The sequence below is a fragment of the Mus pahari genome, chromosome 14 (assembly GCF_900095145.1).
Source record: "Mus pahari chromosome 14, PAHARI_EIJ_v1.1, whole genome shotgun sequence".
Classification (NCBI taxonomy): Eukaryota; Metazoa; Chordata; class Mammalia; order Rodentia; family Muridae; genus Mus; species Mus pahari.
In genome coordinates, this window is record NC_034603.1 from 28,788,355 (window position 1) to 28,812,135 (window position 23,781).

The 23,781-nt window shown below is 46.3% G+C and overlaps 1 protein-coding gene across 1 annotated transcript in view; it reads right to left on the reverse strand.

The window, feature by feature from the left end:
* Positions 1–650: 650 nt before the first annotated feature.
* The window catches only part of Top3a (DNA topoisomerase III alpha), a 37,108-nt gene continuing 13,977 nt past the window's right edge, over positions 651–23,781 (reverse strand). The window contains exons 3-19 of the mRNA XM_021212260.1: positions 23,560–23,633; positions 22,785–22,860; positions 20,051–20,159; positions 17,851–17,994; positions 17,561–17,731; positions 17,235–17,335; positions 15,589–15,663; positions 13,423–13,505; positions 11,486–11,693; positions 10,333–10,518; positions 10,079–10,208; positions 8,711–8,824; positions 8,444–8,609; positions 5,674–5,817; positions 4,466–4,588; positions 2,983–3,671; positions 651–1,284 (exon numbers count right to left, since the gene is read on the reverse strand). Coding sequence (XP_021067919.1) covers positions 1,106–1,284; positions 2,983–3,671; positions 4,466–4,588; positions 5,674–5,817; positions 8,444–8,609; positions 8,711–8,824; positions 10,079–10,208; positions 10,333–10,518; positions 11,486–11,693; positions 13,423–13,505; positions 15,589–15,663; positions 17,235–17,335; positions 17,561–17,731; positions 17,851–17,994; positions 20,051–20,159; positions 22,785–22,860; positions 23,560–23,633 — 2,772 coding nt within the window. The 3' untranslated portion in view covers positions 651–1,105. The remainder of the gene's footprint in view (positions 1,285–2,982; positions 3,672–4,465; positions 4,589–5,673; positions 5,818–8,443; positions 8,610–8,710; positions 8,825–10,078; positions 10,209–10,332; positions 10,519–11,485; positions 11,694–13,422; positions 13,506–15,588; positions 15,664–17,234; positions 17,336–17,560; positions 17,732–17,850; positions 17,995–20,050; positions 20,160–22,784; positions 22,861–23,559; positions 23,634–23,781) is intronic.

A 23,781-nucleotide genomic window follows, 5' to 3' on the forward strand; every position in this document is an offset into this window, starting at 1 on the left:
AAAAAAAAAAAAAGAAAAAACAAAACAAAGTCTAAATGGCAATAAAGACCTTGGACAAAATTTCCAAATAAACAAACAAATGGGAGGCGGGCAGGGCAGCACACACCTTTATCTCCAGCCCTCTTGAGGCAGAGGCAGGCGATCTCTGAGCTTGAGGCTGGCCTAGGCACAGCAGGTATATGAGGTTTCCATTAAAGTGTTCAAACAGGTAAGGCCAGCTGTGAGTGGTGGACCAGGGTCAGACCCTAAACGCAGGCCGCAAACAGTGTCCCCAAGCAATGGTAGGAACAGTCACTGGTGAAACCCTGCTGCTGGCCAGGCCGAGAGCTCCTGTCTAATTAAGGCTATTGCTCTGACCTGAAGACAACCCGAGTTGCTTCACTAACTTGTAACTCAAGGAATAATTCCCATTTCACCTCTCAAGTGTGGGACAATGCTAGCATGACTTGTCTAGAAGTTGGTGAGGGTACAGTTACAGCCTCTTCCTTTGCAAAGGTCAGTGCCCCGGGATCTGCCAGCTTCAAGGGACAAGCCACAGCAGGGAAGAACCAGGCAAGACGGTACAGAGATGAGCTGGAGAGCCCCAAGAAGAGGTCCCTTGGCCTTCACTGGCTCCTGCTGGCGTCCCAGAACGAATGCCACTGGAAAACATGGGTGCATTTTTTTTTATTAAGGCACATGGGTGTCCTAGATGGAGCAGGAGCAGAAGCCTCTGCGGACACACGGGCTAGCCACTTCTCAAACAGCTGTGCAGAGAAGGCCCACGGGGATGCCGGGGCTGGCCAAAAGCAGTACCTGCTTCTCATTTGTCAGACTGTGGCCACAGGGCTTGGAAGGTCACCCAAGGTCAGTTCTGCTTACATGCTGACTGTCCATCTTCTCACTTTCCATCAGTGCAGCAGCCAGAGTCACTGTGAGCCACAGACAGAGCAGCAGCATCCGGCAGAGCCAGCCAAACTTTCCAGACATGTCTGGTCTTTGTACTCAACAAAGGAAGGCCAGCTTTAAAACCCAGTGCCTCCCAAGGTTTCCAGGACAGTGGATAGCCACCTGGTCCCAGCTAGCTCATTGCTGGTCTAAGCAATGTCTTCCACCTCCCCTGCTATCATCTGTTCTGAGGACAAAAGGGCCGTGTGTGTCCAGGCTGGTGACAAACGCTACATTTCCGAGGCTTTTTTACTGTGGACCCTGCATCTGAGGAACCAGCTCTTGGTCTTTTGCTTGCAGCCTCTGGTCTCTGGGCTTTTCCTCTGCCTCCTGGCCATGCTGGGGCTGCAAAACTCCCTGTGGGAGACAGGAAAGATGTGTTCACAATTGATACAATCAGGAACTAGGCTCAATGGCCAGGGTGGTGGTACATGCCTACAATGCTAGTACCCGAGGGGCAGAAGGGTAGCCCAAGGTCATCCTGGGCTACATGAGACTATGTCTCAAGCAAAACAGAAATCAAAAGGTACAACATTGGGCAGAGGTGTCAACTTCCACAAGGCAGATGAACCACGGGCCAGATGCCCCTGCTTTGTAAAGGTCGGCTCTTTGTCAAGGGCACGATGTGCTTTCCACTGGTTACTTGCTTTTTCTTTTTACACTATTTTATTTTTACTCATGTGTATGTATAGGAGCTTATATGAGTACGAATGTCTGCAGAGGGCACTGGACTCCCTGGAGCTAGGTGCAGGTGATTGGTTGTGATCCACCTGATGTGGGTGCTGGAACTGAACTCAGGTCCCTCTGGAAGAGCAGCAAGTGTTCTTAATAACTGAACCATCTCTCCAGCCCTGCTTTTTTATTTTACAGAAACTCAAGTTCTTAGAGACACTGTGGTGATGAGGCGGTAATGGTCATTTTCTATAAACCCTTCCAACATAGCAGAAACTCAAGCACACGGTAGCAGAGAGGGAGCTTGTGATCACCAGCCAGAGGCCCAACTTTACCTTGCCTGCAAGGAACCCCGATCACTTGAACTCTCAGGTTTATAAACAGGCCTCAGAGCAGGCTGCCCTGCCACTGAGGTTAATTCATCGTCTGGCTTGAAGGTCATGTCATTTCTGGTGAGCCTAGAAAGTCTCAACTATGGACAAGGCCAGGTGCTCTGCAATTATTTCAAATATGGGCAAGGTAAAAGATGCTCTGTCTGGTGGCCTTAAGTCCTGTGCTTTTCACCATGTCTTCCAATGTTTCTTACATCTGAGGGTACAAATACAAGGGTCGTATGAGGTCAGCTGTGGGAGCACATGCCTGGTATTCAGGAGGCTGAGGCAGAAGGTCTGCAAGCTTGAGGCCAGTCTGGGCTATATACATCTCCTGCCTCAAAATGTGCACCCCAGACACAAATAAAGAAATTAGTACACAAATACAAAGTAAAAACCACACTCTGAGACTAACCCGGCACAGGAGTCGTACAGAATAGTGGTAGGTAGCATCCTCCTGCTGAGGAGACTGAGGCAGATAGGCTCAGCCACCCGAGACGCAAAAGATCTGCTTAGCTTTGGGCTAGACAAGGTGGTTTATTTACTGCTGTGCACTGCAGGGGAAGGACCCATGTGATCCAATGTGATCTGGGTGCCAGTACTATAGCACTCTTTCCTGAGGCACTGGCCTGGCTACGTAGGTAGCTCTGGGCATACCTATCTTCACAGTCAGTGTGCCATTGGGTAAAATGAGGCTGCTGTCAAGGACCTAGCAAGGCTGAGTCTGCAGGGGAGAAGACGGTTATTCCTACCTTGGGCCCTGTCTGTCACTGGGATACCAAATAGAGCCCTTCACTGGCCTGAGCCTACCTCACGTGTGAAACTGTGATGGAATACAGATTAAAGATGCCTGATGTGGAGAGTGTATTTATCACAGTGCCGGGCACAGCAACTACTCTTTTAATGTGAACCCAAGATCCCATGGGTCATACCCACTGCCTTCCCTCCTTGTCTGGTCTCTGCACAGCCACTGTGAACACCTATGTCAAGATCCCCTGCCCTGCTGCCTCACCTGGGGCCACGTTCTCATCCACCCACTGAAAGAAGCCACACTGCTGCTCTCGTGGCTTGGCACAGGTGTGGAACTGGCGTCCTTTGTTGGGTCCATCCTTCTGTACAGTCCGTGTGACAGCAGGCTGCCCGCATAGGCAGGATGTACCTCCATCACTGTCACTGCCAAGGCTGCCAAACCCATCCGTGTGGCTGCCTAAGCTGGATGGGCATCCTATAGAGCTGCCTGGGGGTCCTGATGCAGAGGTGGGGGGCCCTCCTCCAGTGGGATGGCTGCTGTCAGCCCACAGGAAGAAGTTGCAGTCACCACTGTTGCACTTGTAGAAATGCCGGCCCTGGTTGGGGCCCTGCTTGCGGACAGTGAGCAGCACAGCCTCCCGGCCACAATTGCAGGTCACAGAGTTGCTTTCCCCAGCAGCAGTGGGTGGTAGCAAGGTTTGGGCCACTGTCTTTGAAGGTCCAGTATGTCTGTTAACCAGAGGTTGAGACAGGCTATGCTGACTGCCGTCCATCCTGTTGAGGGCCTGGCTGGCCTGCAGGTGGCCAGAGGGCTGGCTAGCTCTTGGGAGAGTCCGTGGAAATCGCAGGCTGAAGATTTCCTTCAACGTCTCATCACATCCACCTATGCAGCCAACGAACTCCAGGGGCATAGTTGGGGGAAGGCTACCACGCTTAAACTTCAACTTCAACCTAGTGAGGCCAAGATGAGACAAGATGTTATTCTTTGCCCTGGTGCCCAGCGGTGGCAGCCACAGCCTCCCTGCTTATCCCAGGAAGCCCATTCAGAGTGCAGAGCAGGGGCATACAGATCAACTCTCAGACTCTAATAAACCACCCAAATTTAGGCAACTCTGCAAAGTTCTACTTCTCTATGTCACTGTCCCTCTCAGGACTCTGGGGCTCTTTCAAGGGGAGAAAGTCAAGATGGCTGAGAATGGATGTAGTCCACCCCCATGCTCCCACGGGTGCTCAATGCGGAAGCGATGGACGCGGGACAGAGACGGCTGTGCTTGCGTCCCGCCTTGCCCGAATGAAAAGCAGCGTTACTCTCTTCAGGGTGATGCTGTGTATCTGCTTCGGAAAGTAAGTGTTTTGTTCTATAAGTCATTTTAAAACTATGTCAGTAAGAAATGTGTGTGCCAAGCTGGGCATGGTGGAGCATCTTTCCCCAGTCTCAGGAGGCAGCCAGGTCTCTGTGACTTCCACAGAGGGTGAGAACAGCATTGCCTAGAGCAGGGGTGCTCAGCCTTCCTAACACTGCGACCCTTTAATACAGTTCCTCAGTTGGGGTGACCTCCAACCATAAAATAATTTCCACTGCTACTTCATATCTGCAATTTTGCTATTGTAATGTAAATATTTTTGGAGATAGAAGTTTGCTAAAGGGGTCATGACCCACAGGTTGAGAACTCCTGCCCTAGACACTGCCGCTTGGGTTCCAGAGGACAGGAAAGAGTTCTGCATGCCCCAGTCACCCAGCTCACCTGTACACTGGGGGTGGCTGACAAATGGAACACACACTGTTGTCCCTGCTGGCCTCCAGCACCGAGTCAGGAAACCACACAGCTGACCGACATTCTGGGAAGCCCGTGCAGCTAAGGTAGAACCTGAAGAGCAGAGTGCACAGGTCAGATCAGGGATCTGGAAACCGCACTGATTGCATCCATCTGCCAGGAAGAGCCTTCTTTCCTTTTCTTGGTTTTCTAAGTCAGGGCCTGACTGTGAAGCCCTGGCTGGCCTGGAACTTGCTATATAGACCAAGTTAAAGTTAGCCTGATCATAGAGATATATCTGCTTCTGCCTCCTGAGTGCTGGAATTAAAGCTATGTGCCACCAGACTCTACCTTAAGAAAATACTTCTTGGCTTACACTTGACTGGCACATGCCTTTGATCTCAGCACTTAGGAGGCAGAGGCAGGAGAATCTCTGTGAGTTCAAGGCCAGCCCAGTCTACAGAGCAAGTTCTAGGAAACAGAAACCCACCCTGGGATGGGAGTGGGTACACGAAAGCTGCCACATATATGAGGCCCTGCATTCTACACTTCAAATAACGAAGTGAAAACAGACAGACAACAACAAAAATTTCTGGGGCTAGAGAGATGGCTCCACGATTAGGAACAAGTTTGGTTCCTAGCACTCAAACCAGACAGTTCACGATCAGCTGTAGCTCCAGCTCTAGGAGACCCAAACTCTCTTCTGGATCCTGCAGGCATCTGCATGATGGTAGTACATGGATAGACTAGTGGGCTCACACACATAAAACTGTTTAGAAAATCCCACTTATAATGCAGTGAAGTAGACATGACCCTTAGGGAGAGAAAAAATTATTTTATGTGTCTGGTGCCCTTGGAGGTCAGAAGGCTGTACTGGATTCCTAGGGACTAGAGTTATGGATGGTTGTAAGATGCTTGTAGGTGTTGGAAACCAAACCTGGGTCCTCTGCAAGAGCATCAAACGCTCTTACCTGCTGAGCCATCCCTCCAGCCTGCCTCCTTTTCATGGAATATTCATCCCATACTCAGCTCCCAGGTGCTGCCTCGCTACCCTCGCAGTTCTCTCATCTTGCCCAGTCTGCCAAGAGCAGGCCTGCTTCTAAATAGTAATATGAGCATGGTCCGACATGGCCTCTCAGGGCCAGGAGTCATCCCAGTCTATACTCGGGGAGCAGGTCAGAGGGAAGCCAGACACTAACCCACCACTCTTCTTGGTCTTGAGGACCATATCCTTGTCACACTGTGGGCACTTCCGAACCGGCTCTGGCATGGCTGGGTAGATCTCTTCTTGCTGGGCCACCTCTGTCCTTTCTCCTAAGTACTGAGATAAAGCCTCATCCAACCTGAAAAAAAGCAGGTATACAAGCCAGTCTCATTAAAGAGGCCTTCATAGCACTCTCAGGTTCCCACAGTATACACAAGACTGGGCCGGCTGGTTAGAGAGCCACGGGCCGATGCAGGAAGCAGAGGGCAGAAAGGAAAGGGAAGCAGGCTCCTAGGCTCACACAAACAGTACGCATTTAGCAATGCCTGTCTATACAATTCTGCTAGGGTAGTAGTCTCAAGGATTAAAAAACCCAAACTGGGATTGGCCCAAAGGTTCAGTGTGTAAATGTGCAAGCTTCCTTGGAACACCCACAGTGCAAGAAGAGAACTATCTTTTTTTTTTTTCTTGAGGGCAATGAACCAGCCATTTAACAGAAACTCACGAAGGCAGAAGTTCCAGGGCTGCCCACCTCGCCCCTCCACTAAATCCAGATCTGCATTGGCCAGGGGCCATCTGTGTAGCTAGGGAGACCAGACCCAGCTGGAAGGTGCTTCAAAAGGGAAGGGCATGGTTAAAAGAAAACGGGGACAGGGTCCCCAAAGCAAAATCTTTACAAAAGGGGGTTCTCCTTTCCCCAAAACCAAAGTGTCACATAAGCCCAAAATAAAATATAAAGTAAAAATGCTGCATTAGAAAAGTTTGCAATGTTAAGCCTTTACACTAGGGAGACTGGCCCTAAAGTGTCAAACATCTAGTAAAAGTCCATGGAAGTACGGCCTATACCTAAAATACTATGTAAGTGTTGCATTGAAAAAGTAAAAAATTCAAGATAGCCTGTATGTAGTGCTTTGGGGCCCATGTGGAGGCAGAAGGGTGGGGACCCTGATGTGGCCACACATCTTAGCATGGCCTTAAGCTCCAACTCAAGGGGATTAATTCCAGGGCCATGAGAACTATCTTCTTAAAATTGTCCTCTGGCCTGTGTACATTTGCCATTTGCCTTGCATGTATACACTCACATTCAGAGCATACATGCACGAGCATGCATACTCTCTCTCATAACACACACACACACACACACACACACACACACACCCAAGTGGCATTTTCTGCCATCCATATAATAACAGCCATACAGAACATTGACCCTACACATCAAGAAGTTGCCCAGTGAACACCAGGTATTGTCCTGGCACTACCTGGAGTGAGTAAGACCCCAGACTGAGAGCTCGGTGACCAAGATGGTTCCCCTTTCACACATGAGCTACAAATCTCAGGAAGTGACCTGTGCTTCTGACCACAAAGGGGGCTGGCCAGGGTCTGAGTCACTGCATGGCTCATTTACCTCACAACAGCCAGTCAGGAGAGACCCGAGCAGGCTGTATGGCCATGCTTTCCAGGTGTCTCCAGGCACTCAACCATTTAAAAGTTTAGCGCACAGTGTATGGTGTCTTCAGTACTTACACACAACTGGTAAATCGTGAGCCACTGGTGACCAATTTAATCTTCAGCACCATGCTAGAGTAGCTAAAGTACTCCGTGCTAGCCTTATGGAAGTTTCTCCTGGGGACTAACCCTAGCCTGTGGCTTAGCAGGTGCTTTCCATCAGCCAGGTGACTGGCAAACACAGATATCGTCACTACAGAGTTCAAGTGAGCCCAGAGTCAAACTAAATATGTTTCTATGCTAATGAATTGTAGCATTAGAAATTCCTTTTTGGGCTGGTGAGATGGCTCAGCGGTTAAGAGCGCCGATCGCTCTTCCAAAGGTCCTGAGTTCAAATCCCAGAAACCACATGATGGCTCACAACCATCCGTAACAAAATCTGATGCCCTCTTCTGGAGTGTCTGAAGACAGCTACAGTGTATGTACACATGATAAATAAATAAATAAATAAGAAAGAAATACCTCTTTTTTTTTTTTTTGGTTTTTCAAGACAGGGATTCTCTGTATAGCCCTGGCTGTCCTGGAACTCACTTTGTAGACCAGGCTGGCCTCAAACTCAGAAATCCGCCTGCCTCTGCCTCCTGAGTGCTGGGATTAATGGAGTACGCCACCACACCCGGCTTATTCCTTTTTTAAAAAAATTTGTAAGCTTATGTATTTATTTCATGTATGTGAGTACACTGTCACTCTCTTCAGACACAGCAGAAGAGGGTATCGGATCTCATTACAGATGGTTGTGAGCCATCATGTGGTTGCTGGGAATTGCACTCAGGTCCTATGGAAGAACAGTCAGTGCTCTTAACCACTGAGCCATCTCTCCAGCCATCCTCTTTTTTTTTTTTTTTTTTTTTTTGAGACTGGGTCTCATTTTGTAACCCAGGACATCCTTGAACTCAGCAATCTTCCTTCCTATGCCACCTAAGTGCTAGGATGACAGGCAGGAGCCATCATCTAACAAAACATAATCTGTTCAAATGCTCCAGAGAATGAATAGATTCCACTCTAGAACCTGGATTAACAGAATTAAAGGACTGCTGCCTACCAAGGCAGAATAAAAAGGAGAAAACAGCACTTTTAAAGCTCAAGTCCATTTGAGCCAGTTTTTCTAGAAAGGAATAAACTGAACCAAGAGGGGGAAGTCCAAAGAACAGTGCCTGTGTAGCTAGGTGCCCCCTCAGGGGCTCTCGGCTCGGGGGTGCTGTGGCATGGTTGGGAGCTACAGACACCAGCATAGGGGAGCCGGGTCTGGCACTCACTTCTTTGCCTTCGCCACTGCTTCAATGAAAACCTGCTTGTATTTTTGTACTTGCTGCCGTAGAACCTGAACCTTATCCTTCTTGCCCTCACAGATCAGCTTGAGATCCGCTTCCAGCTCGGCACGGAGGTCAGGCTTGGACATCTCATAACCCATGGAGTCATAACCTGTAGGGGAAGAACAGTGCTGTGAGGTTCTAAATGACACCGCCAAGAACTTGGGACATCTTGGCCTCCCCACCATCCACTGCAACTCCCTAGTGCTTTACCTTCTACAAGTCCCATGCCCAGGTGCCCAGGCAGGAACCGCTTGTCGGAGGTGAGTCCCACATACATCCGGGCTTTGATGGTCTCGATGTGTTCTGCATGAGTGGCATCAGTACCTAGAAACCATTTCCTTATCACCATCACCATCATCATCACCACCACCACCACCACCACCACCACCACCACCACCACCACCATCAACAATATCTAGAATAGCCCCAGTTATCTTTGAACATGCTGTGTAGCCAAGGCTGTCCTTGAACTCTGAATTCTCCTCTACCTCCCAACTACTGGAACTGCAGGTGTTGGCCACTAAGTCCATCTCAGATCCCCATTATTCTGAGGTGATAGAGACGGCAGCATCAGCATGGCCTGTGGATCTCATTTATCAGGAGTACCTCTTATGCCTGGGCAGTTTATGCAGGTAAGGTCTCTTATTCACATCTGCCTTATGATTTTCCTCCCTCCTAACATCCGAGGGCTCACAGCTGTCAATTCTAGCCTTACAACTCCTCATTCAGATCCTTCCCCTTCCCCATGTCAGACTATACACTGTACCATCCACACTTCTCCAACTTTGCTTTCTTTGTCCACCTCTATTCAAAAGCCATGGCTCAGGGATCTTCTCAGTGCAGCTGCACTGCTAGGGAGTCAGAAACCAAAATCACAATGGAGCTGCTACACCACGGCCAGGGAGTCAGAAACCAAAATCACAATGGAACTGCTACACCACAGCCAGGGCGTTAGAAACCAAAGTCACAATGGAGCTGCTACACCACGCCTGGCTTATTTTTAATTTTAAGCCTCTGCATGGGTATACTCATATGAGTGTAGGTGCCCATCAAGGGGACATCAGATCTCCTGGGGCTGGAGTTACAGGCAGCCATGAGCCATCTAACATGGGAGCAAGGAACAGAACTCAAGTCCTCTGCATGGGCAGGAAACTCTCTTAACTGCTGAGCCATCACTCCAGCCCCCGGAATTGCACTTTTCACTATTTTTGACACAGGTCTTGTATATATGCAAGGATAACCTTGAACTCTTGATTTTCTTGCCTTCTGGGTTCAAACTCTAGGACTATAAAAACAAATTTAAAAACCACATTAGCCATGGAGTTATCTGGACTGGATATTAATAGCGTACATATTTTGTAACCTTAGGTAAGGTCTTAACCCGTACAGGTCTGACCTCAATGTTTTTTATTTTCTTTCTTGAGTTGGGATTTGGGATGGAATTAAAGGGCATCATGTATGGTAGGCAAGTGCTCTGCCAGTTCCGCACACTCCAGGCCCTTCCTTGAACGTAGTGAGTAGGGATAGGAATATAATGCCTTCCCTGAGATGCGATTCCCACAGAAGATTCCCACTGACCGATTCCATGTTTCTCCATGAGGGCGATGAGGTCGGCTTCGGTAAGCAGTTGGGGTGGGCTAGTCTCTCCATCCACCATTTCCACAGTGCTGGGCTGGAAGCGGGAGCCTTGCTCATAGACAGGGAGGAGCTACAGGGGGAGCATGTGTGGGGTTCAGATCAGATGTCCTCAGGCTCACTTCAGTCCTGCTCTATCAGGAGTCACAGGCTGGAGCACAACTGCAGCCCCCCTCCCTGATGGCCCCCCTTATCACCTTGTCACTCCAGTGATCATACGGATACACATCTAGGTAGTTACGGGCCAGAATGATGAGGCCGTGGGCCACAAAGCGCTCTTGGGCAATCTCGATCTCTACGGTAGTCTCTTGTCCCTGAGCGTCCTGAGAGCAGCAAGCCAGGAAATGGCGAACGATGAACTCGTACAGTCGCCGATCATCTCCCTGAAGAAAAGGAGGCGGTGAAACTCCTGTCAGAACAGTACCAATGGAGTTCCAACTTGATTTATGCCATTGTGAGCCGCAAGTCTGCACACAACAGAACCCATGGCTCCTCAAGTCCTGCAAAGACCTGAGTGTGAGAGTCCTTGGGAAGCCGTTCCCTTGTAGTCTTCTTTTTAAAGGGTCTCATTGTGGAGCTCTACTCAAACTCAGAAATTGCCTGCCTGCATCTGGTTCCTGAGGGTCAGGGCTAAGGGAGTACGCCACAATGCAAAATTCACAACTCTGACCAGAGATAGTAAGGCGAAGGCACAAGAAATTAGCAATATACTTTCTAAAAACAGACAGATGACCCTGAAGGAAAGCTTTAGGCTACCCTCATGCATGCAAAAGCAGTGATTTGTTGGGGCAATATTCCATCAGTCAGGTAAGCAAGGATTTCATGAGGCTCAACTATTAAAAATTCATGCGGCCTTCGTCTACCTATCTAGCAACCCCACTTTGAGGGATTCCTTTACCCATTTTATCACCCCAGGCAAATGTTGCCATTTATAAGCAGTAAGGACACAACACGCACATAAGAACAGAGCTTTTGGTGTAGACTCCAGTTATGTCCTTGTACTCAGACCTCTGCACATGTATGCCCACAAAGAGTAAAATGTAATAAAACCAACTAAGGCTAGGCGTGATGGCGCACACCCAGTCCCGGCACTTGGAAGCAGAGACGGGGATCTCTGAGTTTGAGGCCTGCCTCATCTACACAGTGAAACTTTGTTGTAACACAAAGGTTGGAAAAATTTAAAACATAAAAAGAGATTCACTGAAGGCTTCCTTTACTCCCCTCTTGAAATAAAAGACATTTGGTGTCACTGTGTCCAAAACCCAGAACCAATAGAGCCAAGTCAGGCCTCACCACCTGTCCGGCACCTGCTCTTGAGTCCCAGCAGGGTTCACACTCAGAGGAACCAACCTGTAAGCCACTGGTATATTTGGTGGGGTGAATGGGAGGGTGAGCTTGATCAGACTTGTTCCCGTTTCGTGGAGTGGGTCCACCTCGCTCTAGAATGGTCTGAGCGAAAGCCCCCCAGTGTGGATCCATGGTCTGCTGTTCTACCAACGCAACCAGGTTTAAGTCTTTGGGGAAGATGTTTGTTTCTGTCCGGGGGTAGCTGATGTACCTAAGAGAGAGGTACCAAAAGGGCATTGTGAGCCTTAGATGTAGTCACCTAACTGACACTGTCAATGTAACTGTTAACCACCTAAGTTGAGACAGGGTAATTGGAGATAGGGCCCCTCAAGGGGTCAAAAGCATCAGGCTCTCCTGCAAGGACATTCTGGGAACTTAGACAAGAAAGCAAGAGCACACTATATGTTATAAAGGGCCAAGGCTCGGCAGTTCTTTTTGGCCCAGGGCATACCACTGGCTCTTTATAGCAACCAGTCTGACAGAAAGACCCTGTGTGGTGTAAGCCTCCAACAGCACATTCTTCTGTAACTTTTAAAAATTAACTTTATTACTTATCTGTTTTGTATTGATATATATATATATATATATATATATATATATATATATATATATAACATCTGTGCATCACCAGTATGTCTTTGTGCTTTCAGAAGTCAGCATTGGATCCCCTGAATTGGAGTTAGAGATGGTTATGAGTCACTATGTGGGAGCTGGGAATCTAGGTCCTCTGTAAGAGTAGCAAGTGCTTTTAACCACTGACACCTCTTCAGCTCTGCTATAACTTTTTCTTAAAGCAGATAAAGAACAGCGTTACCCCAGTGTTAGAAAGGTGGCTCAGAGCACTGGCGGTTCTTCTAGAGGACCTGGGTTTGATTCCCAGCACCAACAAGGAAACTAACAACTGTCTATAATTCCAACTGCAGGGAATCCAACACCTTCTTCTGGGCTGTGTTGGCACAAGGCATACACATGGTGCACAGACATACATGCAGGCGAACCCCATATGCATAAAATAAAAACACATAAACCTAAAAACAAAACAAACAAAACAACCCTCTTCACCCCAAAAGCAGTAGTGCCCAATATGGCTTAGCGTGAGGATAAGCGAGGGATACTCTGGGTTTCTGGGTTTCATCCCTAGAGTTAAAAAAAGAAAGGAGGCTGGGCGTGGTGGTGCACGCCATTAGTCCCAGCCCTCGGGAGGCAGAGGCAGGCGGATTTCTGAGTTCGAGGCCAGCCTGGTCTACAGAGTGAGTTCCAGGACAGCCAGGGCTANACAGAGAAACCCTGTCTCAAAAAACCAAAAAGAAATAAAAAATAAAAAAAAGAAAGGAAAAACCCTGAATGTTTCATGTCTTCTTTTCTTTTTTCCTTTTTAAAGGTTTATTTATCTGAGTGCACTGTTGCTCTCTTCAAACACACCAGAAAAGGGGATCGGATCTCACTACAGATGGTTGTGAGCCACCATGTGGTTGCTGGGAATTGAACTTATGACCTCTGGAAGACCAGTTAGTGCTCTTAGCTGCTGAGCCATCTCGCCAGCCCACCCCATGTCTTATTTTCATATATGTATGTATGTATGTATGTGTATATATATATATATATATATATATATATATATATATATATATATCTTCAAAATCTACTATGTATTTTATACTTACAACACATCTCAATTTGGACAAGTCACGGTCATGTTCTCCAACAGTGGTAAGGATACTTCACTGCTGGTACTCACTGACCATAGGAGGATTCCGAAAGGCAACACCCCCCCTCCCCCCAAATGTGCTGCCTGCAGGAGAATTGCTGAGGAGTCAAGAGTAGGATTTAGCACAATGGTAGTGTGCATACCTACTGTGTGCAAGGCCTTGGATTATGCTCCTAGCATGGAGGACAGGGGAAGGAGTGATTCACATTGCTCTGTGAGCTCTTATATTTACCCTTGTGTATAGAGCTTTTCCGCAATCCTCATGGTTTCTTTGGCATTTATTCTCAGTTTCCGAGACGCCAGTTTCTCTAGCTCCTGTCAAGAGAGACATAAGGATGAAGCTGTGAGTCAGAGAACGACACAAGCACCTAACCCATCCTCAGGCGGGTCTGGCCCTGTCACTTCAACCACAGCCATCATGTCAAGAGGGAGAGATTGCCCAGAGGAAGGCTCCTGGGTATGCCAGGAGGATCTCAACTAGTGGAGTTGTTGTCTAAAAAGTACTTTATTATTATTATTTTTTAAAGATTTATTTATTTATTATTTGTAAGTACACTGTAGCTGTCTTCAGACACTCCAGAAGAGGGCATCAGATCTTGTTACGGATGGTTATGAGCCACCATGTGGTTGCTGGGATTTGAACTCTGGACCTTCGGAAGAGCAGTCGGGTGCTCTTACCCACTGAGCCATCTCACCAGCCCTAAAAAGTACTTTAAATCAAATCAAAACAAAGTAAAAACAATCAAAACAAGAAAATGAACAGGAGCACAAAGGTGTGTGAAAGGCAGAGATAGGAAGATTGCTGTGAGACCCATGTTAGCCTCATCCATGTGAGTTCCAGACCAGCCAGGGCTACATAGTAAAATCCTGTCTTAAAAAACTACAAAAACATAAATAATTTTTTTCTTTGGTTTGAAACACAGCCTCATATAGTCCAGGCTGTCCTTGAATTCGTGATTCTCTTGCCTCTACATTCCAAATGCTACGATCACTAGCTTCTATAACCCTAGCTTCCCAAGGAAGCCAGTGAGTGGTTCTTCAAGATAACATGCAGCTGATCTTTGTCCAGGAAGTTAGCTGGTTCAGAGCACCATGCTGAGATAGTATATTTTGTCCAGGCAAGAGTTTTGTATGTAGGCCAGGCTAGCCTCAATTCTAGTTTCAGCTTCTTCTTCTTTTTTTTTTTTTTTTTTGGTTTTTCGAGTCAGGGTTTCTCTGTGTAGACCTGGCTGTCCTGGAACTCACTCTGTAGACCAGGCTGGCCTCGAACTCAGAAATCCGCCTGCCTCTGCCTCCCGAGGGCTGGGATTAAAGGCGTGCGCCACCACCGCCCGGCTTCTAGTTTCAGCTTCTTAATAGCTAGGATCACAGACATGTACTACACCCCTAAATAAAATCTGTGCCTTTAACATGTAGCCTGACAAGAGAATGATGCTAAAATCTGAGAACCACCTGGAGAACACGACTCAACTCTCAAAAATTTCCCCTAGACACTGGAAATATCCTTTGAGGTCTTCTAATATTCAAGCTGTTCTTTTTGATTGACAATCTGCAAAGGCTGAACATAGTGGTGCTTGATTTGAACCCCACACTTGGGAAGCAGAGGAAGGTATACCTCTGAGTTGACGCAAGGCTGGTCTATAATGATGAGTTCCAGGACAGCCAGGACCACTTAGAAACCGTGTCTCAAAAAAAAAAAACAAAACAATGCATCACCCCACCCAAAAAACAATCCCAGCACTTGGGAGGCAGAGGCAGGTGAATTTTTTTTTTTTTAAAGATTTATTTATTATATCTAAGTACACTGTAGTTGTCTTCAGACATACCAGAAGAGGGCGTCATACCCTATTATGCATGGTTGTGAGCCATCATGTGGTTGCTGGGATTTGAACTCAGGACCTTTGGAAGAGCAGTCAGTGCTCTTACCCACTGAGCCATCTCGCCAGCCCGGCAGGTGAATTTCTGAGTTCGGGGCCAGCCTGGTCTACAGAGTAAGTTCCAGAATTAAAAAAGGACTAAGAAGACATCAGCATTCTGTGATTATGCAATGGTAGCATCATAGGACACCCATGTCCCTCCTTTTCAGAACCTTATATAATTTCCTATATGAAGAGGCTGAGCTAACTCAGGCCTCCCTGGTGCTTTCTTTTGTGGCTATTTTTTAAATTTTCAAGAGTTTCTCTATATAGCCTTGGAACTTGCTCTGTAGACCAGGCTGACCTTGACCTCACAGAAATCAGCCTACTTCTGCCTCCCAAGTGCATTACCACCATCCATGCGTTGCCTTGAGATGGGTGATATTCCTTCCTTCCACTGGGCCATAGACATGAAGAACTGTAGCCCCCACAACAGGAAGCAACTGTTGTTTAGTGTCTGGAACAACCTATCTGGAACCTACCACCGTGTCCAAAGCCTGTGGCCTCCACTTGCTCTTTGGCTTAGATCTGACCTCTACCACAGTTGCCATGGGATCCTACAAAGCCAAGAACACAAATCCCATATTAGCTTGGAGTTAGGACCTCAAGCCCCCTGCTATCTGGCCCAGGGAAGCACCCCATGTAATGTCACTCATTCTGTGCATGGATTACGTTGTGGATGCTACCACTTCCTTCTCACTCAGGTCCAGAATGAGAGACACTGTCACAAGTCTTTAAGTCCATGGTCTGGACTGATGAAATCCCAGTCTCGGTATGCATCTGAGCAAAGCCTCCTACCCACACACGCTCCGTTACATTTTTTTAACTTTTAAAATTCAGGATATTAGTGCTGGGGGTGTAAGTCAGCATGTTCCATCCAGGGTTCCATCCCTAACATCATGAACCATCATACTTGAGATATAAACAGCAAAAATTGTACAATACAAACTATAAAACTTTCAAAGACTCTGTTAATGACACAAAACTTTCCCAACAGAATGGGGACCAGCTGTTCTTTCCAAAGAGCTCAAAAATCAGTCACCTACTACTTAGTTGCCATTATAGCCAATTAGAAGTACAACAGGTGTTTGTCATTCATAATTTATTCATAGTGTGTGTGTGTGAAGGTGACATGCACATGGCATTCGCATATATGGAGGTCAGAGGACAGTGTGCAGTGTGTGGGTCCTGGGGATGGACTTCAGATGCTCAACATCATGCTCACGTCATCCAGAATAGCCCTCACACTATCTCACGCCACACTCTATGACTTTTCCTTGTATTTTTGCCCCGACATTATTTTTCCAAAAATACCACCTTTGTCATTTCACTTCCTCACATGAGCAATGGAAGGAGCTTGGAGCAAACGCTTCAGTTCCTCCCCAGAGCCAGAGTCCAGGCTCTGAGTGCGCTTCGCTAGCTTACACTCGCCTCTGGTGAAAGGATGTACTTCAGAAAGGAATTTCAGCTGCTCACTTCTACAGTTTCTGATTTTATTTAAAAGATCTACTTAAAATTTTTGTTTGTTTGTTTGTTTTAAAGACTTGATTTCATGTAGCCCAGGTTAGACTCAAATTCACCAGGAATTGAGGTGCTCCTCCCACACCTCCCCTCCAAGTGCATGTACCACTATGCCCAGCTTCCCTTGCTACTACAGGGTCCACTGCAGTCTCTCCCTTAGGATGGAGACCTGACAAGACCTGTGGTGACTGTTAGTGCTCAGGCCTCAGGCTAGGAGTCTAGTGGGGTGCAATCTCAGACTCCACAAGGACAACCTTTGAATAAAGACCCTGCTTCTCCATGGCCAGGCTAGATCAAGTGCTGTGGAATACCTCCTCCAACCAAAACACAGAGAAAATACACACACACACACACACACACACACACACACACACACACACACACACTTGTTTTTTCTTCTTCCACCATCTGTTTTCCATCAGAGATTTTCTTCAGGGTTTCAGACTCAGCAGCAGGCACCGAGCCACCCTGCAGGTTTTCAGAGTGTATATTCTAATCCAACAAGCAAGCACAGTTCAGCAGGGAACAGGGCAGGCTCACCTCTGCTAGCAGGACAGAGTGCTGGGGGGAATGCTTCCTAGATCACCACCCTCAGAAAACTCCTTACCTCCATGCACAACTGATAAAGGACAAGACAAGCTGTGTGGTTAAAGAGACGGTATCGTTTCCAGTTGAACTCTACGGTCCCATCTTTGTGGTCATGAGTTACTGTAAACAAATAGAGGTAGTCTCAGAAAAGCCATGACAAATGAAAAATGGTTTGTGACAATGAAAAAACAAAGGGGTCTGGACACATAAGTGCCCTTTCAGTAGTCTGCATATGGGCAGGTGCAGGGCAGCAAGCAAGGAGGGACAATAGCCTTTACTTAAGCTCTGCAGCCCCCTTGTCTTCCTGGGGCACATGGCCCCTACAGTAAAAACTTTGGGCTTTACCTTTAATTTTGTGGAAGACTTCCGGCACAAAAGCCTGAATGGCCTTGAACCTCTCCACCACAAACCCCAGTGTCGGGAACTGGCAACTGCCATAGCTGATGAGCTGCTGTGCCAGCACCTCAGGAAAGATCCTCTGCAGCCGCAGGGTCTGGAACCTTGTGAAGGCAGCTCCTGGGAGAGGAAAGTGGAGGATGGAAGGGACGAGGAAGCCATAATCCATGAAAAACTGTTGGCTCCATAACTTAACACCCAGGTGCTCTGGGCACCGGGCAGCACGTGTGGCTCCTCACCGATCCTTAGATCCAGCTCTTGCCTCACATCCACTGCATCACTCACTCTCTGGTCAGGCTCAGTTAGGTTTTCACAGGCTGTCCTGATGGCGTGTGGCGTGATCTCAGAGAAGCGGGCTCTCAGAACCCGTAGATTGGGTTTTACTGCAGAAGACACAGAAGCACAGATGCCAAACTTAATCATAACTATGTCTCAGCACAAAGGCAAACCGCCACCACGTCCAGGCAGAGCAGTACAGTCGGTGGTTTGCCTTTCACCTGTCAGTTGAAATGAATGGAATACACATAACAAAGAAAGGGTATTAAAACTTAACTTTAACTTAAGTTTTGTCAGAAATAACAGTAGGACCCGTTCCCCTAACCTGTCTGGCCTCAGTGGGAGAGGATGGACCTAGTACTGCAGTGACTTGATGTGCCAGGATGGGATGATACCCAGAGGGAGGGGGAATGGGGGTAGGAGCTACACTGGGGATCTGGGTCAAGAGGGGGGGCTGGTATTGGGATGTAAAGAGAATAAATAAATAAATGAAAGAAAAAAAAAAAAACAAAAAGAAATAAGAGTGAGATCTTTTAGGTGAACCTTTTGAGACTTAAATCTTTTTGCTTAAATTCAGAAAAAAAAACCCAACTTGGAGAGTTAAAGAATCTCTTATAATTTTGGGGGGAGAGGGTTGGAGACACAAAGATAAAAATAATACAATTTTAAATATTACTGTGCAGCCTATGGTGTATGTACTATGGCATTCAGGAGGTCAGAGGACAAGCTTATAGAGCCAGTTCTCTCCTTCCACTTTTGCATGGGGCCTGGGGACTGAACTCAGATTGTCAAGGTTGTGTGATAAATTTCTTCACTTGCTGAACAATCTTGCTGGTCCAATGAAAGGTTCTACTGGGGGCTGGAGAGATGGCTCAGCGGTTAGGAGCACTGACTGCTCTTCCAAAGGTCCTGCAACCACGTGGTGGCTCACAACCATCTGTAATGAGATTCAACTCCCTCTTCTGGTGTGTCTGAAGACAGCTACAGTAATAAATAAATAAATTAAAAAAAAAATAAAGGTTCTAGTGGGGGAATTTTATGTTTCTCCAGGAAAGAATATAGGACATGCATTGTCCTTTAAGTTCATACATTACAACTCTCAGGAGTTTTATGGATTCAGACATAAACTCTTTAAAGGTCTTTTCTTTAGGGAAAATTAAAACCTATTATTTAAGGCAGAAATAGGCTTCTCACCACTTCTCAGTTACCTAAAGTCATTAACCCTGTAAACACCAATTAAATTCACTTACTCATAACACACACACACACACACACCCCATATGCACTCCTGGTGCCCTCAGAGGTTGTCAAAAGAAGGTATCAGATTCCCCAGAACTGGAGTTTTACTTGGCTATGAACCACCACGTAGATATTGAGAACCAAACCTGGATCCTCTGAAAGAGCAGCCAGTGTAATTAATCCCAGTACTCAGGAGGCAGAGTCAGGTGGATCTTTGAGTTTGAGGTCAGCCTGGTCTACAGAGTGAGTTCTAGGACATCCAAGGATACAAAGAGAAACTGTCTCAAAAAAAAAAAAAAAAAAAACCAACAAAAAAAACCAAAACCCAACAAAAATGATTATTACTGTTTTTAATTATGTGTATGTGTACATCTACATGTGATTCTGTGAATGGTTCAAGAGGAACTGTATATGGAGAAACTTGACCATAGCCCATTTAAAGACCCTGTGGTTGTCAGGCGGTGGTGGCGCACGCCTTTAATCCCAGTACTCGGGAGACAGAGGCAGGTGGATTTGTGAGTTCCAGGACAGCCAGGGCTACACAGAGAAACCCTGTCTTGAAAAGAAAAAAAAAAAAAAAAGACCCTCGTGGTTGCTGAAATAGGAATGACCCTCATAGGCGCGTGTGCTTGAATGCTTGGCCCATAGAAAGCAGCACTATTAGGAGGTGTGGCCTTGTTAGATTAGGTATGACCTAACAGGAGGAAGTGTGTCACTGTGGAGGAGGGCTTTGAGGAGGCCTATATGCTCAAGCTAGGCCTAGCCTGACAGTCTGCGCTTCTGCTGCCTGTGGATCAAAGTTTAGAACTCTCAGCTTTTTATCCAGCACTGTCTGCCTGCCTGCCACCATGTTCATGACAATAAAACCCTAAGATTGAGCCCCCAACCCCCGCCTCCAGCAGAAAAGCTCAGGCATAGACTCACCAGCCTTGCATACGTGGATAATCTCAAAGCCGATGTTTTCACCTTCTCTGTCACAGTCCGTCCAGATCACCAATGCCTGACAATGATGTGTCTCTCGTTCTAGAGTTTTCTGAAGTTATGGGGAGAAAGCACAATGAGCACAGAAAGGAGGGAAATTACTTGGTTCCTTTACACTAAAGAATCTGACGTAGGAGGTTGGAGAAATAACTCAGTGGCTGCTCTTCCTGAGGACCACGTGGCAGCTCCAAACCATCTGGAACTCCAGTTCTAGGGGATCTGACACCCTCTTTGGACTTCTTGCTAGACAACACAGTCCATGTCTGCAAGCTCAGCATTTGGGAAGCTGAAGTAGATTGCTGTGAGGTTCAGGACAGCCTGGGCTACAGAGTGAAACCATGCTTCAAAACTGAAACACAAACAAACAAACAACTCAAAACCAAGGACAAAACGGCCAGAGTCCATTAGGGACATTTACTGAGCATCATTACTGGTCTTGGAGCATTCATTTTGCAGGGGTGGGGGAGCAGAGGAACTTGTTCATGGCACAGTGCATGGTACAATCCTCCAGACCTGTGTGTGCATAGAAGACTGGGGGTTTCATAGAACTTTGTCAACATGGTGAAATGCAGAACTCAGTTCTTCCAGCATCAGTGGTTATGATCATGTTCTGAGCCACTGAGTAAATTCTTTCTGTTCCCTTCCCCAGAAAGGGTCTCATGAAGCTCAGGCTGGCCCTGTACTCGCTACCTAGTTGACAGACTTCATCTCTGGCTTCTTTGGCTCCATCTCCTCAGTGCTGAGCTTACAGGCGTGTGCTGCCACACCTGGTTTATAGGGTATAAAGATTAACCAAGGCTTCATGCATACTAGGAATGCAGAACTAAGTGGGAAATGCCTTTATCTGGTCATTTACCTGTCCACTCCTATTTATTATTGTTATGTATATTGTTATTGTATTATTATTATTATTATTATTATTATTATTATTATTATGTGTAGGAGGGCAGGTGGATGCCACAGGACTTCACAATCTCAGTTCTGTCCTTAAAAACATTTTAAAATTTTTATTATTTTTAATTATGTGTATATGTGCATATTAGTGTATGAAACATGTGCATGTGAATGCAGCTACCAGAAGGGGCCAGAGGTATTGGGCTTCCTAGAGCTGGAGTATAGGAGGTTGTATGCTGTCTGACATGTATGCTAGGAACTGAAGCCAAATTTACTCAAAAAGGAGAATGGCAGGGTAACTACAGAGCCATCTCTTCCGGCCAATATTTTTTTTTTCAATATATTTTTCATTTGTGTATATGTGTGTATTTCCGTGTGAGTATATACCACAGGTGTGTAGGTGCTATCAGAGGCCAGAAGAGGATGTTTGAGCCCCTGGAGGAGGAGTTACAGGTACTTGAGAGCTGTCCACCTGAGTGCTAGGGACTGAACTTGGGTCCTTTGGAAGAACAGAAAACACTTTTTAGCACTGAGCCACCTCCAGCTCTCGTTCCACTTCTATGCTGGTTCCTGGTAGTGAGCATAGGTCACCAGGCTTTTGCTGGCCTGACAATTTTCTTTGTTGAAACAGGGTCTCACGCTGTAGTCCTGATTGGCATGGAACTTGCTATATAAACCAGGCTGGTCTCAAAAGTGAGAGATCTGCTGGCCTTTGGTTCATGACAATTAACTTTTTTTTTTTTTTTTTTTAAGATTTATTTATTTATTATATGTAAGTAAGCTGTAGCTGTCTTCAGACACTCCAGAAGAGGGCGTCAGATCTTGTTACGATGGTTATGATCCACCATGTGGTTGCTGGGATTTGAACTCAGGACCTCTGGAAGAGCAGTCGGGTGCTCTTACCCACTGAGCCATCTCACCAGCCGGACAATTAACTTTTAAACAAGAACTTATACTTGGTAACTTTTTCTTTTTTCTGTCTTTTTTTTGTTTTGTTTTGTTTTTTTCGAGACAGGGTTTCTCTGTGTAGCCCTGGCTGTCCTGGAACTCACTCTGTACACCAGGCTGGCCTCAAACTCAGAAATCCGCCTGCCTCTGCTGGGATTAAAGGTGTGCGCCACCACCGCCTGGCTTGGTAACTTTTTCTAAAACAAGGTCTCGCTAAGTAGTGCTCACTGGCCTTGACCTTGCAATGATTCTTCTTTCCTCTCTCTCCCTTGGAAGAGATGTGAGTTCAGATTGCTCCATCTTACTTTGAAGATTCTGTAGTTTACCTAAGGGTGAGGTGGGAGTTATAATAAATGATTTAGTAATATTTATTCCTTGAGTTTCATTTTTAAAGGCTTCAGTTAGTTCTTTGGATACTGAGTTTAGACTGGGGTGATGGCTCAGCACTTGAGAGTTCAAAAAGAGTATCTGTGCAAGGTGGGGCCAACCTGGGCTACATGGCAAGACCCTGTCTTTGAAACAAAACACTTCATTTATGCAATAGATGGAATGTTTTAAAGGCATGATACTGTTTGGGCATGGTGGTGTACCCTTACAATCCCAGCAGCAGCAAGGGGGTTTCTATGAGTTCAAGGTTAGTTTGGTCTACCTAGTTAGTGCATTCCAGACTAGGCAAGTTTACATAGTGAGACTCTATCTCAAACAAACAAACAATTAATTATATATATACTGAGGCTGGTGGAAATTTCCAATACATTAAAAACATAGAAGTCAGTCAGTTCAGGGATTTCTGGTTGTTTCACTCTCAGGGCCCCATATCGTCCAAAGATCTTACCTTGATGTCTATAAAGTTTTCTGGGCAATACTTTTCAATTTCTGCTTCAAAGAGGACAAGGGGATTGCAGCTCTGCCTAAAATAGAAACAAAACCACCAAGGCCTTTACCAGCCCAGACAGAGACCTCTGCGCATGGGGGATGTATGGCTACTGCAGGCTCACAAGTGGCTGCCCACAGGACATGGCCTAGAGAAGCCGGGAACACAGATGCTGCTCAGAAGGCTGAAGCAGAAGACTCACAGCCTGAGCAGAAGAACAGACCACGGCTCACAAACAACCAAACCAAAACCCAAACAAGCAACACCAACAAAACCCTGCAATAAATAAAGCTAGGCGTGGTACCACATGCCAGATGTCGGCCTGGAAAGATGAGTCAGAAAGACTGGAGAAAGACCATGTCTCCAAAGAGAGAGAAAAGGAGGAAATCTGTCCAGAAGATTAAAAGCTATGACTTTCTATAGTGCACTGTCCACTCCCCTAAGCAGATTAATAGGAGATGCAGAGAAGAAACTCTGGAAGCTATTTATGCTCATCTGCATAAATGCATAAATAGCTTCCAGAATAGAATAGAATAGAATAGAATAAACACAATAATTCAGGTTGTGTTTGTAAGTGTTGATTCTAAAGGTATGATAAAAAACTTACAGCAGGTCATATAATTCTAGTATTATAAATTAGTATTTACAAATTATTATAAATGACACGGTAAGATCAACATACTTCAAAATCCCTGTAATATTTGTCACAACGTATTTCCTTACTAATTGTACTGACCATTTCCGAAACTGCATCTGGAAGTCATGAGCCAGCAAATGTCCAGAGACTGAAGTCATTATCATAGTAACATTCTGAATAACAACAAAACCGAAGTTAGTCTTTCTTTTTTTTTTTTTTTTTTTAATTAATTTATTTATTTATTATATGTAAGTACACTGTAGCTGTCTTCAGACACTCCAGAAGAGGGAGTCAGATCTTGTTACGGATGGTTGTGAGCCA